This window comes from Bidens hawaiensis, unplaced genomic scaffold (genome assembly GCF_021521415.1).
Source record: "Bidens hawaiensis isolate Kalapana, Puna unplaced genomic scaffold, B.hawaiensis_p1.1 tig00022872_1, whole genome shotgun sequence".
NCBI classification, from domain to species: domain Eukaryota; kingdom Viridiplantae; phylum Streptophyta; class Magnoliopsida; order Asterales; family Asteraceae; genus Bidens; species Bidens hawaiensis.
In genome coordinates, this window is record NW_027493567.1 from 197,783 (window position 1) to 214,320 (window position 16,538).

The window sequence follows — 16,538 nt, forward strand, 5'->3', positions numbered from 1 at the left end:
TAGCATGGGCGGAGTTACTGCTGACCACCTGCTGAACCCGCTTAAGGAACTGAACCGCGTCAGAGCCGAGAGCGCCAAAGGTGTCAAAAGCAAACGGTACGAACACGTGCTGATTCTCAAGGCAAGCTTTCTCGTGTTTAGCTACTTTACCCGCCTCTGCCTTGTTTATCGTATGACCCACCACAAACCCGTGGTCCCATAGCCCAACGGGAAGGACACACATGTCAAATCAACGCACGCATGCTTCCCTTTTTCCCATCCAAAAACAAGAATGTCAGCGGTTCGTAGGGTTGATCTCCCATCTAAAGGGTCGGTTAAGAAGTTCACTGGGGCTTCCTTTTTTGCCGAGATCCCGACCCGCTTAAGGACGTCGTAAAGCACATCTCGAACTAGATCATGTTGGTATTTAAAGCCCGGTAATTCTTTGCAATGGACTGCATGCTCCCCAAAAGAATCCAAACAAGCCTTTCGGCATACGGGACACGGGTCATCCACCGGGAAAAGGGGTACCATCAACCGGTATTTGAGGATGGCCCGATATTCCACTGCCGACATACATTGCCCTAAACCTTCATGGGAACAACTGACAGGAAATCCTGAGCGTGAGGGGCACGCAAACACTCAAACACGGCTCGCTGCCACGGGGACAAAACGAACTTCTCTTCAACTGTCTTGACGATTTCACCATATAAGGCATTCGCCAAAATTTTCTGGGCTTTAGGAGGGGCGGTGTCTTTAAAGTCGAAACCGCCAAGATCAAGATCAGGAAGAGAACTATGCAGGGTATCCAACGCACCCCTATAATCAGAGTCAAACAACCCAACCCCACACTCCCGTAGGATGTGGTCTTGAAGAACCCAAGATTGGGCCCTTGAAGCCACAAAAGCGTAGGAAGAGGCATCCTCAGCCGAGCAAATCCCAAGACCCCCAAAACGGGTTGGGAGGGAAGCTAACCTCCATTGGAGGTCCCCAAAAAAGGCACCACCACAAACAAAACAAACAACACAAACATATAAGTAATTATCTAGGTACTTAGTACGCCGTGATTCAATAGCAAAAAGCCACTGCAAGTTAGCCCAACCTAAGCGACACCTCCGGGATTGAACTAGATATTACAAACATTCTGGTCTTCCTTCATTAAGCCACTAACATCATCCCAAAAGTGTTGTATATGGGGATTAAACATGGGTCTGCATTAAGAAACTCAAGCTTCCTACACTATACTAATACATCACATTGAAAATAACCAAATATTTAGTTAATACAAAAATATAAATTAAATTGTTTGGAAATTATACAGGATATAAATTAATTATTTATTACAAATATGTAAGATACTCGTACTTTTTAATGGATAAAAGGGAGGTTGGGGAATAACCCGTCGACCGCCGTCACCCCGTTGGAAAGCCAATTACTGGTCGAAAAATCATTAGTCGGAATTTGCTGCCACCGACGCTCCATTACCCGTGAACCCGCATGGTCTCTCTCCCCACACAAACAAGCATCTCATTCTCTCTTCCCCTTTCTTCGGGTACGTATTAATCAACCGCACCCACTACACGCACCACTGAAAGTGTTGCTTCTGCCCCACCTGAAACCTCTTACCTGTGAGTGTCCCCACTCTCTAAAGTGCTTTTTTGTATACCTGACTTATATTAAATCATTCTATCATAATATCATATTCAATTTTCATATATAGCTAGATGATGAATAACATAACGTTGAACAAGGTAATACAAGATTGTCATAAGAGAAATGATCTCCGAGTTCATACTTTCAATTAGGGATTTTAATAATCTAAACTTTGTACTATTGTCGGTGTTAATCATAACTAAAGAAATGCATGAGAACAATTCCAACTTCTAACCTATTTTCTTACACGGTAGACCAATGGTTTTTTTTTCTCTAATACAGTGTAACCAGTTAGTTTTAGATGACATGTATGATAGTTGGTCCACTATACGAAAATATCAAACAAAAAATTAATAGTTGGACCCACCACACGTATAAAGCGCGGTGACAATTTGGTAATTTATATAATTACACTATGACATTTTTCAGCTAACGTAATTATAATTATGCTACAATTTACAGGTAGCCTAATTTCATTACATTACTTCATTTTAGCTAGCATACAAATAGTTACGCTATAGTTTTACAAGTAACGCAATTACCCTTATAAGATTAATTACCATAGTGTTATAGTAATTATTACGAAAATTGAAAATGTTTTGTTGCAGTTGGGAGTGAAGATTAAAGCTTTAACTTAAAGTATAGATTACATTACTTCATTTTAGCTAGCATACGAATAATTACGCTATAGTTTTACAAGTAACACAATTACTCTTATAAGATTAATTACCATAATGTAATAGTAATTATTACGAAAATTGAAAAGATTAATTATATGAGTATAGGTTATTTCTTAAAGTAGTTTATGAGTAACAATAAAAATAGATGAGTGTGTAGGACCTTTAAAAAATAAAAATTTACCCGTTTATAAACCTAAGGCTAAGGGTAGTGGGGCTTGGTTGAGCCCCAAGTGATCCAATATATTTGCGTCCCGTAGGCGTTGATGTGACACATGATCAAGCCCCTCAACCAAGCCCCAGAGAGTGTAGTGGTCCAGGTGATCAGGGGCTTGGTCAGGGGCTTGATTGATTTTTTTTATTTATTATTTTTTTTGTTATATACACAAATATAGATTAAAATACTTCATTAAAACATAAATAAAAAGGAAAATAAAATGAAAAATAAAAAGGAAGATAAAAAAATACATATAAATAGCGCTTTTATTTTTGTGTTGCAAATTCCTTCCGAATACGTTCTTTTTCTTCCTCCATTAGCGCTTGGTCGTATGGCGGTAGGTGGCTAAAGTCTTTGGCTAGAAAAGCCAAACTCTTGAAACAGTTTCTTTTGTGTCGAGCTTCACCAATCGAGTGGAGGCCACTTGACAATTCCTTAATTTCTTTTTTATAGTCGCCATCAACAACCATTTTTTTCCCACGATCCCTACCCGGAGGGCGGCTACAACCTTGGTCTTTCAAATGACCTTCGGACAAGTTTAGGTCGAAGTCAATTTGATTCTCCGACCCGCTCGAAGAGACGATTGTGCCAGACGCACTAGTTTTTGTACGTTTTGCCCCATCGCCCATGTCCTCCGCACATAGTTCAATCCATTCTGAGCACTTTCTTAACACCTCCCACAAGTAGCCATCGTCAAACGTCTTCACCACCCCATACCTCCGCAACACCTCTTGTTTCCATTCATCACAAGTGAATCGGTAAACCGCGAGATCATCGGAACCACTCGGCCGCATTTGGTTAGCATTGCGGTTATGTATATTGGTAAACAATCCTACATATTTACGAGTAACGGTCCACCGACCCGATATCATATTATCGGTACGAGCCCTACTCCCCACTCGATCATAAAATCATTCCCGAACCTTGGCCCAAAAAACTCGAGCTTTTTGAAAGTCGGCTACAAAATAAATAACAAAAAATGTAATAAGTACACATAAAACTTAAAAGATATATTAAACAATAAAATTCACGAAATAATTTACCCGCGTTCCGATCTTGGGATATTTCAATCCAAGCTTCTCTTCTTTAGACCACAGAGTAGACTTCCGCTTCGCCGGTCTTCTTCCCCTTCTTTTTGTGGGATCGTTTTGCCGGCTCCGGTTGTGCTTCCGGGACCGAAAAATCGGGTTGTAACATCCCAATGAACTCTTGAAACGAATCGTCGTCCATGTAGTTACATTCCTCGAGAAATTGAGTGTCGTTGATGTTGCCCCAACCTGACATGGTTTGTAAGTTGATAGATTATGAAATTATTAGAGAGAAATGTAGTGAGAATGATGTGTTATTGTTATAAAACGAGATAGTTATTTATAATGTGTTATTTATTAAAAAAAAGGAATTAAAAATAGCCAACGACTATTTTTTTGAAAACCCAAACAACCCAAAGGCTATTTTGCTCCCGCGGTCACACCCACGCCGGACCACCGCACCCCGGCTCACCTGGGGGTGTAACGGTATTCGCGAGCCACGTAGGCGGCCGTGCCAATCACTCACCCTCCACTACCCTCAGCCTAATAAATACTAAGATAACTAACACCTAACACCATTCACAGCTTTGCTATAGACAAAGATTTGATGTTAAATTTGATGGTACGTGATGTTTACGAAATTTTATGTATACTATTTTATATGGCTCTAAATTCAAGCACGTGGACACAAAAACTCTTTTTCCATAATAACAATAATAATAATTATAATAATAATCAGGCGGCAATTTATGTCAAAATTTTGATTCCTTCAACACCAACACCCAAATCCCTAATTCAATTTCATTCCCAAATTCATCAGAATCAATATCTTCATCATCTCTTCTGCAAATTCATAACTCCTGTCACTACTCTCTCTCTACATTTATTATTATGTACTTGTGGAGGGAGAGAGACATTTAACAGATCTATACGAATCATGACGTCATGGAAGGTGAATTCAAATTCTGTACAATTTTAACCTAATTCTGCTCCGAACGTTCTTATTAAACGAAATTCAGATGAATTAATGGCGGTTTAACGTTTTACAAACGCCAGGCCTTATAATGTGATATCACGTCCCATATATACCACTTGTATAGACATATAGAGATGCACGGGTCATAAAAGCACGCATGACTCGTATATTTATTATTTTTATGGTATATTAAAAGCACGCATGACTCGTATATTTGTTATTTTTATGGTATATAATTAAAAAGAGTTAATGACTTTTAATAGGATTTTTATAACATATTCTAAAAGCACATACATGAGGCTTAGAGGCTATGCCCTCTGAGTATAACTTGGGTAAGAATTTCGAACATGCAAAACAAGAGTGTCTATGAAATTCGTGTAGGCCTAAAGCTACAAGCAGGGGTGTAAACGGGCCAAGTCTGAGCTCGAGCTCAAGCTCAAGCTCAAGTAGTTTCGAGCTCGTCTAGTGAGTCATTTTCTCGAGCTCCGGCTTGGCTCGTTTATTTTTTATTAAATATATTATATATGTTTTAATTATTTTGAGAAAAAGCTTAGAACGAGCCTAAGCTCAATTTGAGCTCGTGTAATACCTTAATCGAGCTAAAGCTCAGCTCCAGTTCGCTTGTGCAATGTGAATTAATACATAGAAGTCTAAAATAAATAAACCTTATGAATACACAAGGCTCAAGCTTGTGCGTAATAACTAAACGAGCTTTAATGGAGGCTTGAGCTGGAAAAAGCTCGGGTCGTTTCGATATGATCTCGAGTAGGTCGTGAGCAACTCGGCTCGTTTGCACATGTATATACAAGACATGAGGACCTATACGACTCGTATAAGCCTATACGTGTCGGAACATAACATCTGTTTGGAAAAAACAGTCTGTAAAATCAAACAAGGAAAAAGTAGTAGTAGGTGGGGGACCAGAGCTTTAAGTATTCGCGCATAAATAAATACACCGTCCTCTTTGACGACTTTTCGTGTAATTTAGTTGCGTATCATTGGTATTTTATCGCTTTCCGACGTATTCATAAAATAATAATAATAATAATAATAATAATAATAATAATTTGCGACTCATATATCGCGTTGAACCTGATTTTGTTGATTACCAGTTGTTTCAGATGATGATTGCTTCTTAACCGCTTTGCTGGCCCCTCATCTACTACCAATTTCATATATTATTATTACTACTACTGCTGCTACTGTTAATGTACCATCTATAATTGGAAATGGGGGAAAGTGGTGGTGAGAAGATATTTGTGTCCGTACGGTTGCGGCCGTTGAACGGGCGAGAGATTGTTACGAATGACGTGTCAGATTGGGAGTGTTTTGATAACAACACAATTGTGTACAAGAATGGGAACCTTACTGTGCCTGAGAGATCCATGTATCCATCTGCTTATACATTTGGTATGTATTTTGTGTTTGTTTGTTTCCTGTCTTTAGATCTTCTTTATTTGAATAAGATGTGTTGTGTAGATAGGGTTTTTGGCTATGATTGCTCAACGAGGCAGGTGTACCAAGACGGAGCTAAAGATATTGTGCTTTCGGTTGTCGGTGGGATCAATGGTGAGCTCTTTTTTAAGTGGTCGTTAGTCGGATTCACGTGGTTATCCATTTTGCTTTTGATACATTCGGTTTTCTAGCCCTGGTGTTATAGTCGGGCGGTGCGGTGGGGACTGGCTATTAATCAGATTGGAATTTTTATATGTAATTTTTTAATTTTATTTATATGTATACACAGACATTTTTATATCTAATTTACACACACACACACATTTTTACATGTATTTTTTATACATATGCTGATATACATATGTTTATATGTAATTTTTATACGTATACATATTTTTATGTGTATATATATGAAATAGCCAGAAACTGCGGCAAATTGCCAGAAATCGGTCGGAATTAAGGTCCGACTGCCAATTTTCTGGTCAATTTCCCAGAAACTAATTAGTCACTGGCTGACTAGCAATTAATCGCCGACTAGTCTTGATTTTTCCAACACCGCATAGTGCCAGAGGCTGTGGATTTTTTGAACAAAGTTTTGCGGGTTGTGCATAGTATTTTGTCGGCCGGGCGCGACTTGTTGCCCGTTTACCTGTGACTTTATTGTAATCGTTTAAAACAACATACCATATACATCAATTAAAGGTTTCTATTAATTATAATAGTTTTATTGTTTTGAAAAGAAATTATGATCTGTGTTACAGCTAGTATATTTGCATATGGGCAAACGAGCAGTGGGAAAACATTCACAATGACTGGAATCACTGAGTATACTTTAGCAGATATATTTGATTATGTACAAAAGGTAGTCACTAAACACATCATATAATGGTTTTCATATTGTTTCGGTTTTAACAGTTTAACTAATTATGGTTAATTTTAATGTAGCATCCCGACAGGGACTTTCATTTGAAATTCTCAGCTATGGAGATTTATAATGAATCTGTCAGAGATCTTCTCAGCACTGATGGTTATCCACTCAGGCTTTTGGATGATCCGGAGGTAAACTTTGTTTTAAACTGTATGAATATCAGTTAACATGTCTTTTATTTTGGTGACAATAATCACGACCTCTTATAACAGAGAGGGACAATTGTTGAGAACCTCACCGAGGAAAGTGTTAGGGACTGGGATCATGTGATGGAGCTCCTTTCTGTCTGTGAAGGTGTCAACATCTTTCTCAATTTTAATTTTAGCAATCTCAACGAATTATATTTTTTTGGTTTAGTTTCTAATTGAAGATACATCTTTACAGCTCAGAGACAAATTGGAGAAACAACACTAAACGAAACAAGCTCTAGATCACATCAAATCGTTAGACTGGTAAAGGAACACTCTAATTGGATAATATTATGTCTGAAAGATTATCTTTTCATGATTTAATGATTTAATTATTCGATGCAGACAATTGAAAGCTCGCCCCAAAACTATATGGGCCGAGACAGCACAACTACACTCGTTTCAACTCTGGTATGCATGAATATAATCTATGATATAAATGATATAATAGTATCCCTTTTCACTTTTGTCTTTTATTATAGAACTTTGTTGATCTTGCTGGAAGTGAACGCGCATCTCAGTCGTTAACAGCAGGTGCACGGTTAAAAGAGGGATGTCACATAAACCGCAGCCTATTAACACTCGGAACTGTAATTCGAAAGCTTAGGTTAGTTAAACTTTTATTCTCTTTTATTATATAATACAGTCTTGATTCATTGATAGACGAATAAAGTTTACATTTTTGTGATTGGATGCAGCAAGGGAAGAAGCGGGCACATACCATTCAGAGATTCAAAGCTAACACGCATACTGCAGTCATCTTTGGGAGGTAATTCAAGAACTGCGATCATCTGTACGATGAGCCCTGCAAGAAGCCATGTTGAACAATCAAGAAACACCCTCTTGTTTGCAAGTTGTGCAAAGGAGGTGAGTACTAATGCACAGGTGAATGCGGTCATGTCAGACAAAGCTTTAGTGAAGCATCTGCAGCGAGAATTGGACCGATTAGAAAATGAGTTAAAATCTCCAAGTTCTAATCAAATATCACTGGATACTGCCACGGTGATACGTGAAAAAGACCAACAAATTGAAAAGGTAATCATTAATCACTTAGTTTTCTGGTTCAATTTTCAAAACCAAGGTGGTTTACGTAATTATATAGGATTGTAAACGAACTGAACGAGCACGAAGGAGCATGTTCTTGTTCGTGTTTGTTCCTCAAGAAGATGAACATGTTCGTTATCGTATATATTCGGTTAACAGTATAAATAAACGGTTCATGAACATAACTCAACTTAGATGAACGAACACAGCTGAGCAGCTGAGCCAAAACTAGATGAAGGTAATAAGAACAACGTGTTGGGCCTAAAAAGTTATTAAAACTAGACTAAGTTGTAATGGGCCAAAAAAATAATTAACGAGTGGAAACTAATGAACATAAATGAATTTAGATGAACAAATGTCAACGAAAGTTCACGAACATAAATGAACGAGCGTACATGTTCGTTTGTTTAACTAAATGAACACTTTTTTTGTTCACGTTTGTTTGTTTATTATATAAATGGACATAAACGAACTTCCCACTGAATGGTTCACAAACTGTGACTGAACGTTCGGTTCGTTACTTCGTTTACTGGCCTATAATTACGTGTAATATGATGTGCAGCTGCTGAAGCAAATAGAAGAATTAACTGCTGAAAGAGACGATGCTCGATCGCAAGTTGAGGATTTGCTACGTGCGGCTGAAGATAATGAAAATTCTTTAATACGGGTAAAACTGAAATTCTTAACAACAAGAAAAAAATTATTCGCTTATTTGTTTATTATATGAAGGACCTCATTTCTATATTATATTTTTGCATATTACAGTTAGGTTCAGATAACTACCCTCAGCTTCGAGTACAAATGATACCTGAATCTGATAATTACATGGCGGAGACATCGACTGTGGTGGACCCACGTCGGTCATTCGATGGAAGTATTAGAACTCTCGGTTCAAGCCGATACTCTCCAAGGCGAAGCGAGAGTAGTTTTGAAGAAAATTACATACACGTGACGGAATTCGAGGAAAACTCACCTCCTGATAGTACACCAATAAGGCCCATGATTAGAATAGCTCCACCTAGTGAAACCGACTCGTGTCACGACTGGGATGATGTTGATGAGAAAAGTAATGGAAATTATGAGGAATCATGCAAGGTGGTTCGGTGCATCGGGTCAGACAAGTTGGTTCCAAAAGCGTATGTTGAATCGTGTTGTTCGTCTCCTGATATCAAGATTCGGGTTGCTTCTGAACCAATGTTTCAAGATGATCACAATATGTCACCTGAGTCATGTGTGGAGGAAGAATTGAATGAACATAATAAAGTGGTCCAACTGCCATTAAAGAAAGATACAGAAACTAAAACCGAAACCGATACGCCATTCAAGGAGGATGAACCATTGAAGGAAGATGAAACAGTGAAATCGCCATCGAAGGAAGATGATTATGAATTAGCGATTCCACAAAACTTCAAGTTAAGAAAGAGTAGAAGCTACAATGAAGGCATACACGCCACATGGCTTAACAAGCTAGAACTTAACACGCCACCGAACGGTGATGAGAATTGCTACACGGGTCAACCACTCGTTTTCCCAATAAAGAGTTGCACTTTCAACTATGGTGTCGAGTCTGAAAAGGGTACTGTTGGTAATAACAGTAACGATAACGAGCCGGAAAAGAAGATATTAATTGAAGAGGAACCAACCGAGGCTCAGAATGATAAGCAAGTTGATCATGATACTCAAGTGAGTTTAATCGTTCATACATTTTTGAGACAAACTCGATTCTTCTTGTAACTAACTAACTAACTAACTAACTAACTTCCTAACGTGTCTACTTTTTTGTGACTTTAGATTACAACTATGGAGCAGATAAAGAGTGTGAAAAGCGTTGGATTGGACCCGATAGTAAATAGTTTCAGAGCAACTTCGTGGCGGTCAGAGTTTAAAAGGCTGCAGAAAGAAATCATACAGTTTTGGCATGAATGCAATGTGTCATTAGTGCACAGAACTTACTTCTTTTTGCTATTTAATGGTGACCCGGCCGACTCGATTTACTTGGAGGTTGAACGCAGACGGTTAGCCTTTGTAAAGGACATGTTTGCACGGGTCAATGCAGCCGTAGACGATGGTCAAACCATCACACGTTCTTCCACGTAAGGATAATTAATTAATTAATTAATTATTTAGTGATATATCTTAAATTGTTAACTTTTTATATTAATTTGGTTTTGGTGAATATTTATGTGAAAAGTGAACGAGCTTTACGGCGTGAAAGAGAGATGCTGACTAAGCAAATGTACAAGAAACTAACCGAACAAGAACGGGAGAGTTTGTTTTTAAGGTGGGGGATCGCGTTGAACACGAAGTACAGAAGGATTCAGTTGGCTAACAAGTTATGGAGCCAGGTTGATGATATGGAGCATGTGGCTGATAGTGCTGTGGTTGTGGCTAAGTTGGTTGGACTCATATCGGACCCGGGTCATGCACCGAAAGAGATGTTTGGGTTAAATCTGACAACTCCACAGGTCAAGAAAAGTTACAGTTTTAAAAGGGGCTTGATTCCGCTCTTGTAGAGGGCTTTTCCGGGTGACATGTTTATGGATTTGCTGTAGCTAGTAAGGAATCATCTTTTAGATGTCTAAAAGATTTAACTTTGGGATGATGTAGTTGTGAGTATAACTATAGGGTCATGTGCCTGTATATGTGATTTTGTATATTGTGGTGAAACTCTTTTATGTGTTGTTCATGATTTGGTTTGCTTGTTTAAAGAGTTAATAACATGAATGACTTATTATATAGTCATAATTATTATAGGTTTATTGACTAACTTTTATGTAATATATTTTTATATTTTCTGTGAAGTGATTTTAACTACCGATTAATAAATAAATTAATAAATCGAGGTAGATCTTGATACCTTTTTAAGTTAAAGGAGTCGAGTTAAGGTAAGGCGAGCTCGGGCTTGGCTTGTTTACAGCTATAGTTTTCATTTAAACTTATCATTACATGAACATCCCCAAATCTGAAAACAATTTATGCACACTTCAATTGTTAGGATAATAAAATTTTCACACGGTGATATTTTTGTAATTAAGTAAAACGCCAGGGGCAAGTTAATTACTGGTATACACAGAAAATGACTAGGAGGCAGTATCGTGAAAAATAGAACTACATTAGCATATTTTATGCATTAATGATTACATGACGTGATACAAAGATTAATGCGGTCATATTTCAGTAAAAATATAAACGTTAATAGTATAATGTATACATGTGAGGATTTCACTATATGTGTCACTAATAATACGTTTTATCGCATACTCTGTACGTAATAGCAAATCCATCGTTAATTATATATCGCATGTGCTAAGAGATGTTAATTTAGTATAACTATTGTTCAAACACGTGTTAGTTGTGATACTTCAACCATTAAGACTATTATTGCCAGAGCCCACTCTTATAAATAGCGTGCCTGTGTTCTAAAGGAATCTGTCACTTATATCAAGCATTCATTATTACTAATTCAGTTAACTTCAAAATTTGATTAAGTAAATAAAATTATTTAGAAAAAGACCTATATTTTAAGTTCATAAAAAATGAACAAATTTCAACCTTATTTTTAAACAATCTTATTTAATGATTTAAAGGCAACACTCTTTTGACTAAATAACTTTTCTAATAATACTCTTTTGAAAAAGAAAAAAAACCATTGTTAAAACCAGTAGATGTAAATAGGATAGATAGCATTAAGTATCCAACAAGAAACTGATAGATGTGATCTGGATTCAGTGATGAGAGCTACAGTAATGTGGGCTCACAAGTTGTCTCACAAGCCCTATACAAACCATGCTTCTTCTTCTGCATTTGGTCTCACTCCAACAGTCCAACACCCTTTTAACCCTTTTTTTTTTAAATTGTATTATTTTTAACAAGTTATTTTAAACCATGTTACGGCCTATGGGTGTTTACTTATGCTTCTGTTGAAGTCGGAAAATAAAAGACCGATCAAACAGATACCGTAAATTACACAAATAGTCCAACAAGTTTTTAATATGGTACAAACTGATATCATAATCAACTGAACTATACCGAGTGAGTTTCCGCCTAGTTTATTATTATTTGAAAACCATTATTTTTTTCATTTTTTTCATAACTTGAATAATTGTATGCATATCAACATAAAAAAAAACAAATAAAAAACTCATTTAAAAAGGCTAGAAGGTGAGGCCCCAGCAGCCCATGTGGTTGAAGTGGTGTTATATTTCAAAATAGTTGTACAGAGCGGCCCAGCCCAGCCCAGCCCAGCCCAATTTAAGTACCACCACAAAATTGGAATCCAATCTTTTGTCCCTAGATCTGCGACAGCAATTAGACGTCTCACGTTCATTAATTCTAGCTAGATTCATCGGGTATATCAAGTCCAAGATCATCTGTCTATCTGTTTTTATTTCTTATATATTCTAGGTGTTGTACCCGTACGTACATACGTTAACAGCTAAACCTCTAGTCAGTGGCGGAACTTGAACTTTTAAATAGGAGGGGCCGAAAATATATGAATATAATATTAAGTACTTACACATAAAAAAAACCAATATTTTTCACAAAACAAAGATCATAAATCATAAAAAAAAAAGATAACCAGTTTTTTTAGTTGGTTTAGTTTGGGCTATCATATATTTCCACTTTTGAGTCCAAAATATTGTTGAAAATATAAGAGCTATATTTATCAAAAATATATGAGTTATATTTAGAAGTTCTGAGCCTGAAAATAGGAGGGGCCACAACCCCTCCTCGCCCCTTTAAAGTTCCGTCCATGCCTCTAGTCCAAATTTTCCAAGGTCAGGATTGAACCCGAGCAACCACAAGATGAGACCCTTACGAGAAAACCCCTTAACTACTAGACTAAAAGCCTGATGGCGGCATGACAAAAGATGTAATATATAAACTAAATCTCATATTCTCGCATGTATAATTTTAATAATAACATTTACAAGTTTGAGTTAATAGTTCTTCCAAGCCGATTTTTATTTTATTTTTTGGTTAAATTGACCATAATTTTGTCTTTTTTATATCATTTTATGCTTCAAGCCCTGAATGATTGCAATTAACCCTTGAACCTAGGCTTTTTTTCCCCAAGTGTGAAGTATTATATATGCACCGAGTTCTCATTGCGAGCTCGTTGCAGTGTGCATGTTACCTATATAACAATATGTGAGTATACTACTATATTGCCTTTTTGTCCCCCAACATTTAAATTTGTTTATGTTTTTGGATGAGTTTAGTCTAAGAGGTCAAAACTGCAATCAAAATCAAATGTCAAAAGTTTCATTTTAAACTATGGGATATAAACCACAATGGCTGAAAACATCAATTTACCTTTAGAAATGTACCAATCTTCACATCAAGTATATCCTTTTATTGTAATTGATTAGTTTTTTGCTTCTGTTTTGAGTAGCGAAGGGTAATCTAGCGCATCTATATTGTTTTATTTTGCTTTAATTTTAAATAATCACTAAAACTATAATCCACTTTCGGTTTGTAATGCATGTTGCTTGATTTATTGATAGAAATTAAGTTGATTAGATAGAATCAAAAGAGATGGAAACCTCCTAACTCAAAACATACTAATTCACATGTTTGTGTGACTCTCAAACTCGAATTCCTTCAATTAATCCCGAGCCATGGTTCTGACTTAGAAATGTCCCGCTAGTCTTCCCATTGTTATTTGATTAATTATTTCTGTCAATTTTAATTTCAACACATGATGTTACTTACCGAATGTTTATTCTTTTAAGAAATTGAGCTACGTTTCCTCTTAAAAAGGGTTTTCTCTATGTTTCTATATATAATGTGTTGTGTACTCGTGTATGTATGTGCTCCTTGCACATGTAACACACAGAGAACCGTAATTATAGGGATAAAGGTAAGTTAATTAGCTTGTACTTTTACGCTATTTTTTTCGTAAGATTGATTTCAAGCCGTCATGTCCTTGATTGTCCTTGTGACATTTCCATGTGAAAGTAGCTTAAAGGCCATGCATTATTGAGTAGGAGATCACTTAATTAATTAGTTAGGCCTAACTATATCATATTATCATTTAATGACAAATGCGTCTATATCAACCATCGGCTGTACTGATGTGTCCATCCTCACTTATGGAACATGGGATCATCCAAATCTGCTGATGTTTGAATTTGCATTTTGGATAAGTAACTCAAGATTGCATCATTATGACTAATGACATGGGTGGGTCCACAACGTTTAGATATTGTACTTGGGTTTCATGATTATAATTATAATTATAATTATAAATGTAAGTGTATGTGTTATGGTAATATGGTTGATGTCTTTGACATGAATAATATATAGGATTGAACGGGTTGGCTAGTCGACCAATTTAGACTAAATGAAATGAATTTTGAGAGTTGACCTATTCAATTAAACATGTTAATATTTTCAAACATGTTACTCTAAATTTCTTATTGCACCCACAAGATTTTGTAGTCCATCTAACCAATCAACCAACTCATGGAACCTAACTTGTCAACATATTTAACCCCACCCCATTTAAAACGACAATGATATGTCTTAAATATTGTATCATACATATTTCTACTTTTGTATTTTGTATTGAGTTGTCCATATTCCGGTCAACATGTGAATATTGATGGTAATTTGGATGCTAAGTATATAAGAATATACAACTAAATAATAAAGTAAATATCAGAAGATTATGTAATTTTCTTAAATTGTTTTATGCTTTCATAACAATCTATAATATTCTATAAGTTATATTCTCTAATCACCAAAATAAAATAATCTTTAAGTTATCTAATCATAAAAGAAGCTGTTTGAACATACATGTATAAAAGCAAGGCTGTTAAGTTTGCATATGCTTGTGTTACTAAGAGTCAAAATGAGGTTAAAAGAAAAGCCAAAAGCCAAAAGTCAATGTCCAAATATGGATTAGGTGAATAAAGGCTACTTTTTGTACCTCCATTTCTACCTAAGTTTTGCTCCACCAATTGAAGCCTATGCGTTTGTACACGGAGGGTACTTTTGGAATCTAGAACTCTTATCTTGATCTGTCTTATTTGTCCATTAATCCTACACGAGTGTAGCCACCTCCACCCGCCACCACCATCCAAACAATTGCCACCAACGCAGCCGCCGCACCACCTCACTATTGTTCTCTTTAGATCTGTTGATGTCGATGATTAATTTCAAGCCTTGGGTAATCTAAATTTCCAACCTTCAAACATAGATCTATGAATATTTTCTTAATTTAAAACCTTTTTGGTTACAAATTTGGATTTCAACCCTTTTCCTAATTTTGGCATATGACACTCACTAGGTAATTAACATGTGATTAATAATTTGAAATGAATAATGGGTATTAATGGATAGGTAACAAACGTACTTGCATACTTTATTAATATATATTACATCGAGACATAAATGGAAGTAGGTCCAATGGGTCATGGTGTCCTCGACATAAGTAGCATGGTAGGGTTAGCCCAAAGTGGTATGAACCCATGATTATACAATCACACCTTCTTGTTTACCACCTTCATGCACCCTCCACATGCATTTGCCTCTCAACCCTCACTATAAAACCCTCCATCTAATCACCACCACCGCAACCATCACCACCTCTTTTTCCTCTAATCATCACCACCACCACAACCGCCGCCACCACCACCTTTTTTTTCCTTTCATTTTCATACTTACATAAAACAAATTAACCATAATGGGTCTTAAGAAGTTCATCAAGAAAGGTTCAAACTATAGAGAAGAAAACGACTACCCAACCGACGTCCCTAAAGGACACTTTGTCTCTACATAGGAGAAACAAGAAGCCGGTACGTTTTACCTATATCATGGCTACATAACAAGTGCTTCCAAAGCTTGCTTCAACGAGCCGCGGAAGAGTTTGGGTTCAACCATGAAATGGGGTTAACCATTCCTTGTCAAGAACAAGATTTCTTGTCCCTCATGGCCGTCATGGGATGAAAGTACTATCATGCAACCAATCGAACCAGATTGATCGACGACATCAAATTCTTTCTTTTTCTTCGGATTACTCATCTTTATACAATGTTTTTTTGAAGAAAAACATTGTAATTCTTGGAACTTTTTCTATTTTTCTCATGTGGTGGTGTCACCCTTGGAAAAATATTGTGTAAATTATATGTTTCAATGTTTTATCAATTTTTTTATCATTTAATTGCTAAAAAAAAGAAAAAGAGATATTAGATAGACACTTCTATCAAGTGTGCCGTTTTAATTTTTTCTTACATTTTTTTTTAATTATTTTACTTTCACTAACAAATGGGACAATATATATTCTAATTTCTAACGACTCAAATGAGTAATTAACAAACCATAAAAAAAGGTTAAATAGTTGTATTGAAGGTCAAAACATACTTAAATAGTGACATATAGTTAATTTG

The 16,538-nt window shown here is 36.4% G+C and overlaps 1 protein-coding gene across 2 annotated transcripts; it reads left to right on the plus strand.

The window, feature by feature from the left end:
• Positions 1-4,124: 4,124 nt before the first annotated feature.
• On the plus strand, positions 4,125-10,660 carry LOC143566349 (kinesin-like protein KIN-7E). 2 transcript variants are annotated; one of them, XM_077053079.1, is made up of 14 exons: positions 4,125-4,506; positions 5,643-5,940; positions 6,010-6,099; positions 6,747-6,847; positions 6,931-7,044; positions 7,126-7,207; positions 7,298-7,365; positions 7,447-7,512; positions 7,584-7,708; positions 7,800-8,136; positions 8,708-8,812; positions 8,911-9,828; positions 9,937-10,238; positions 10,337-10,660. In XM_077053079.1, the coding sequence occupies exons 2-14, from the start codon at positions 5,760-5,762 to the stop codon at positions 10,656-10,658; spliced, it is 2,811 nt and encodes a 936-aa protein (XP_076909194.1). In that variant the 5' UTR covers positions 4,125-4,506; positions 5,643-5,759; the 3' UTR covers positions 10,659-10,660. The 2 variants fall into 2 exon arrangements, with proteins under 2 accessions (XP_076909194.1, XP_076909195.1); XM_077053080.1 differs by having other exon boundaries at positions 9,955-10,238.
• The last annotated feature ends 5,878 nt before the right edge of the window (positions 10,661-16,538 follow it).

Bases quoted from the DNA above. Each gene is read 5' to 3' on its own strand.
- LOC143566349 (XM_077053079.1), top strand. From the start codon at position 5,760: ATGGGGGAAAGTGGTGGTGAGAAGATATTTGTGTCCGTACGGTTGCGG. The intron at 7,208-7,297 runs GTGTCAACATCT...ACATCTTTACAG, and splicing joins GCTCCTTTCTGTCTGTGAAG to CTCAGAGACAAATTGGAGAA. The intron at 7,709-7,799 runs GTTAGTTAAACT...GATTGGATGCAG, and splicing joins ACTGTAATTCGAAAGCTTAG to CAAGGGAAGAAGCGGGCACA.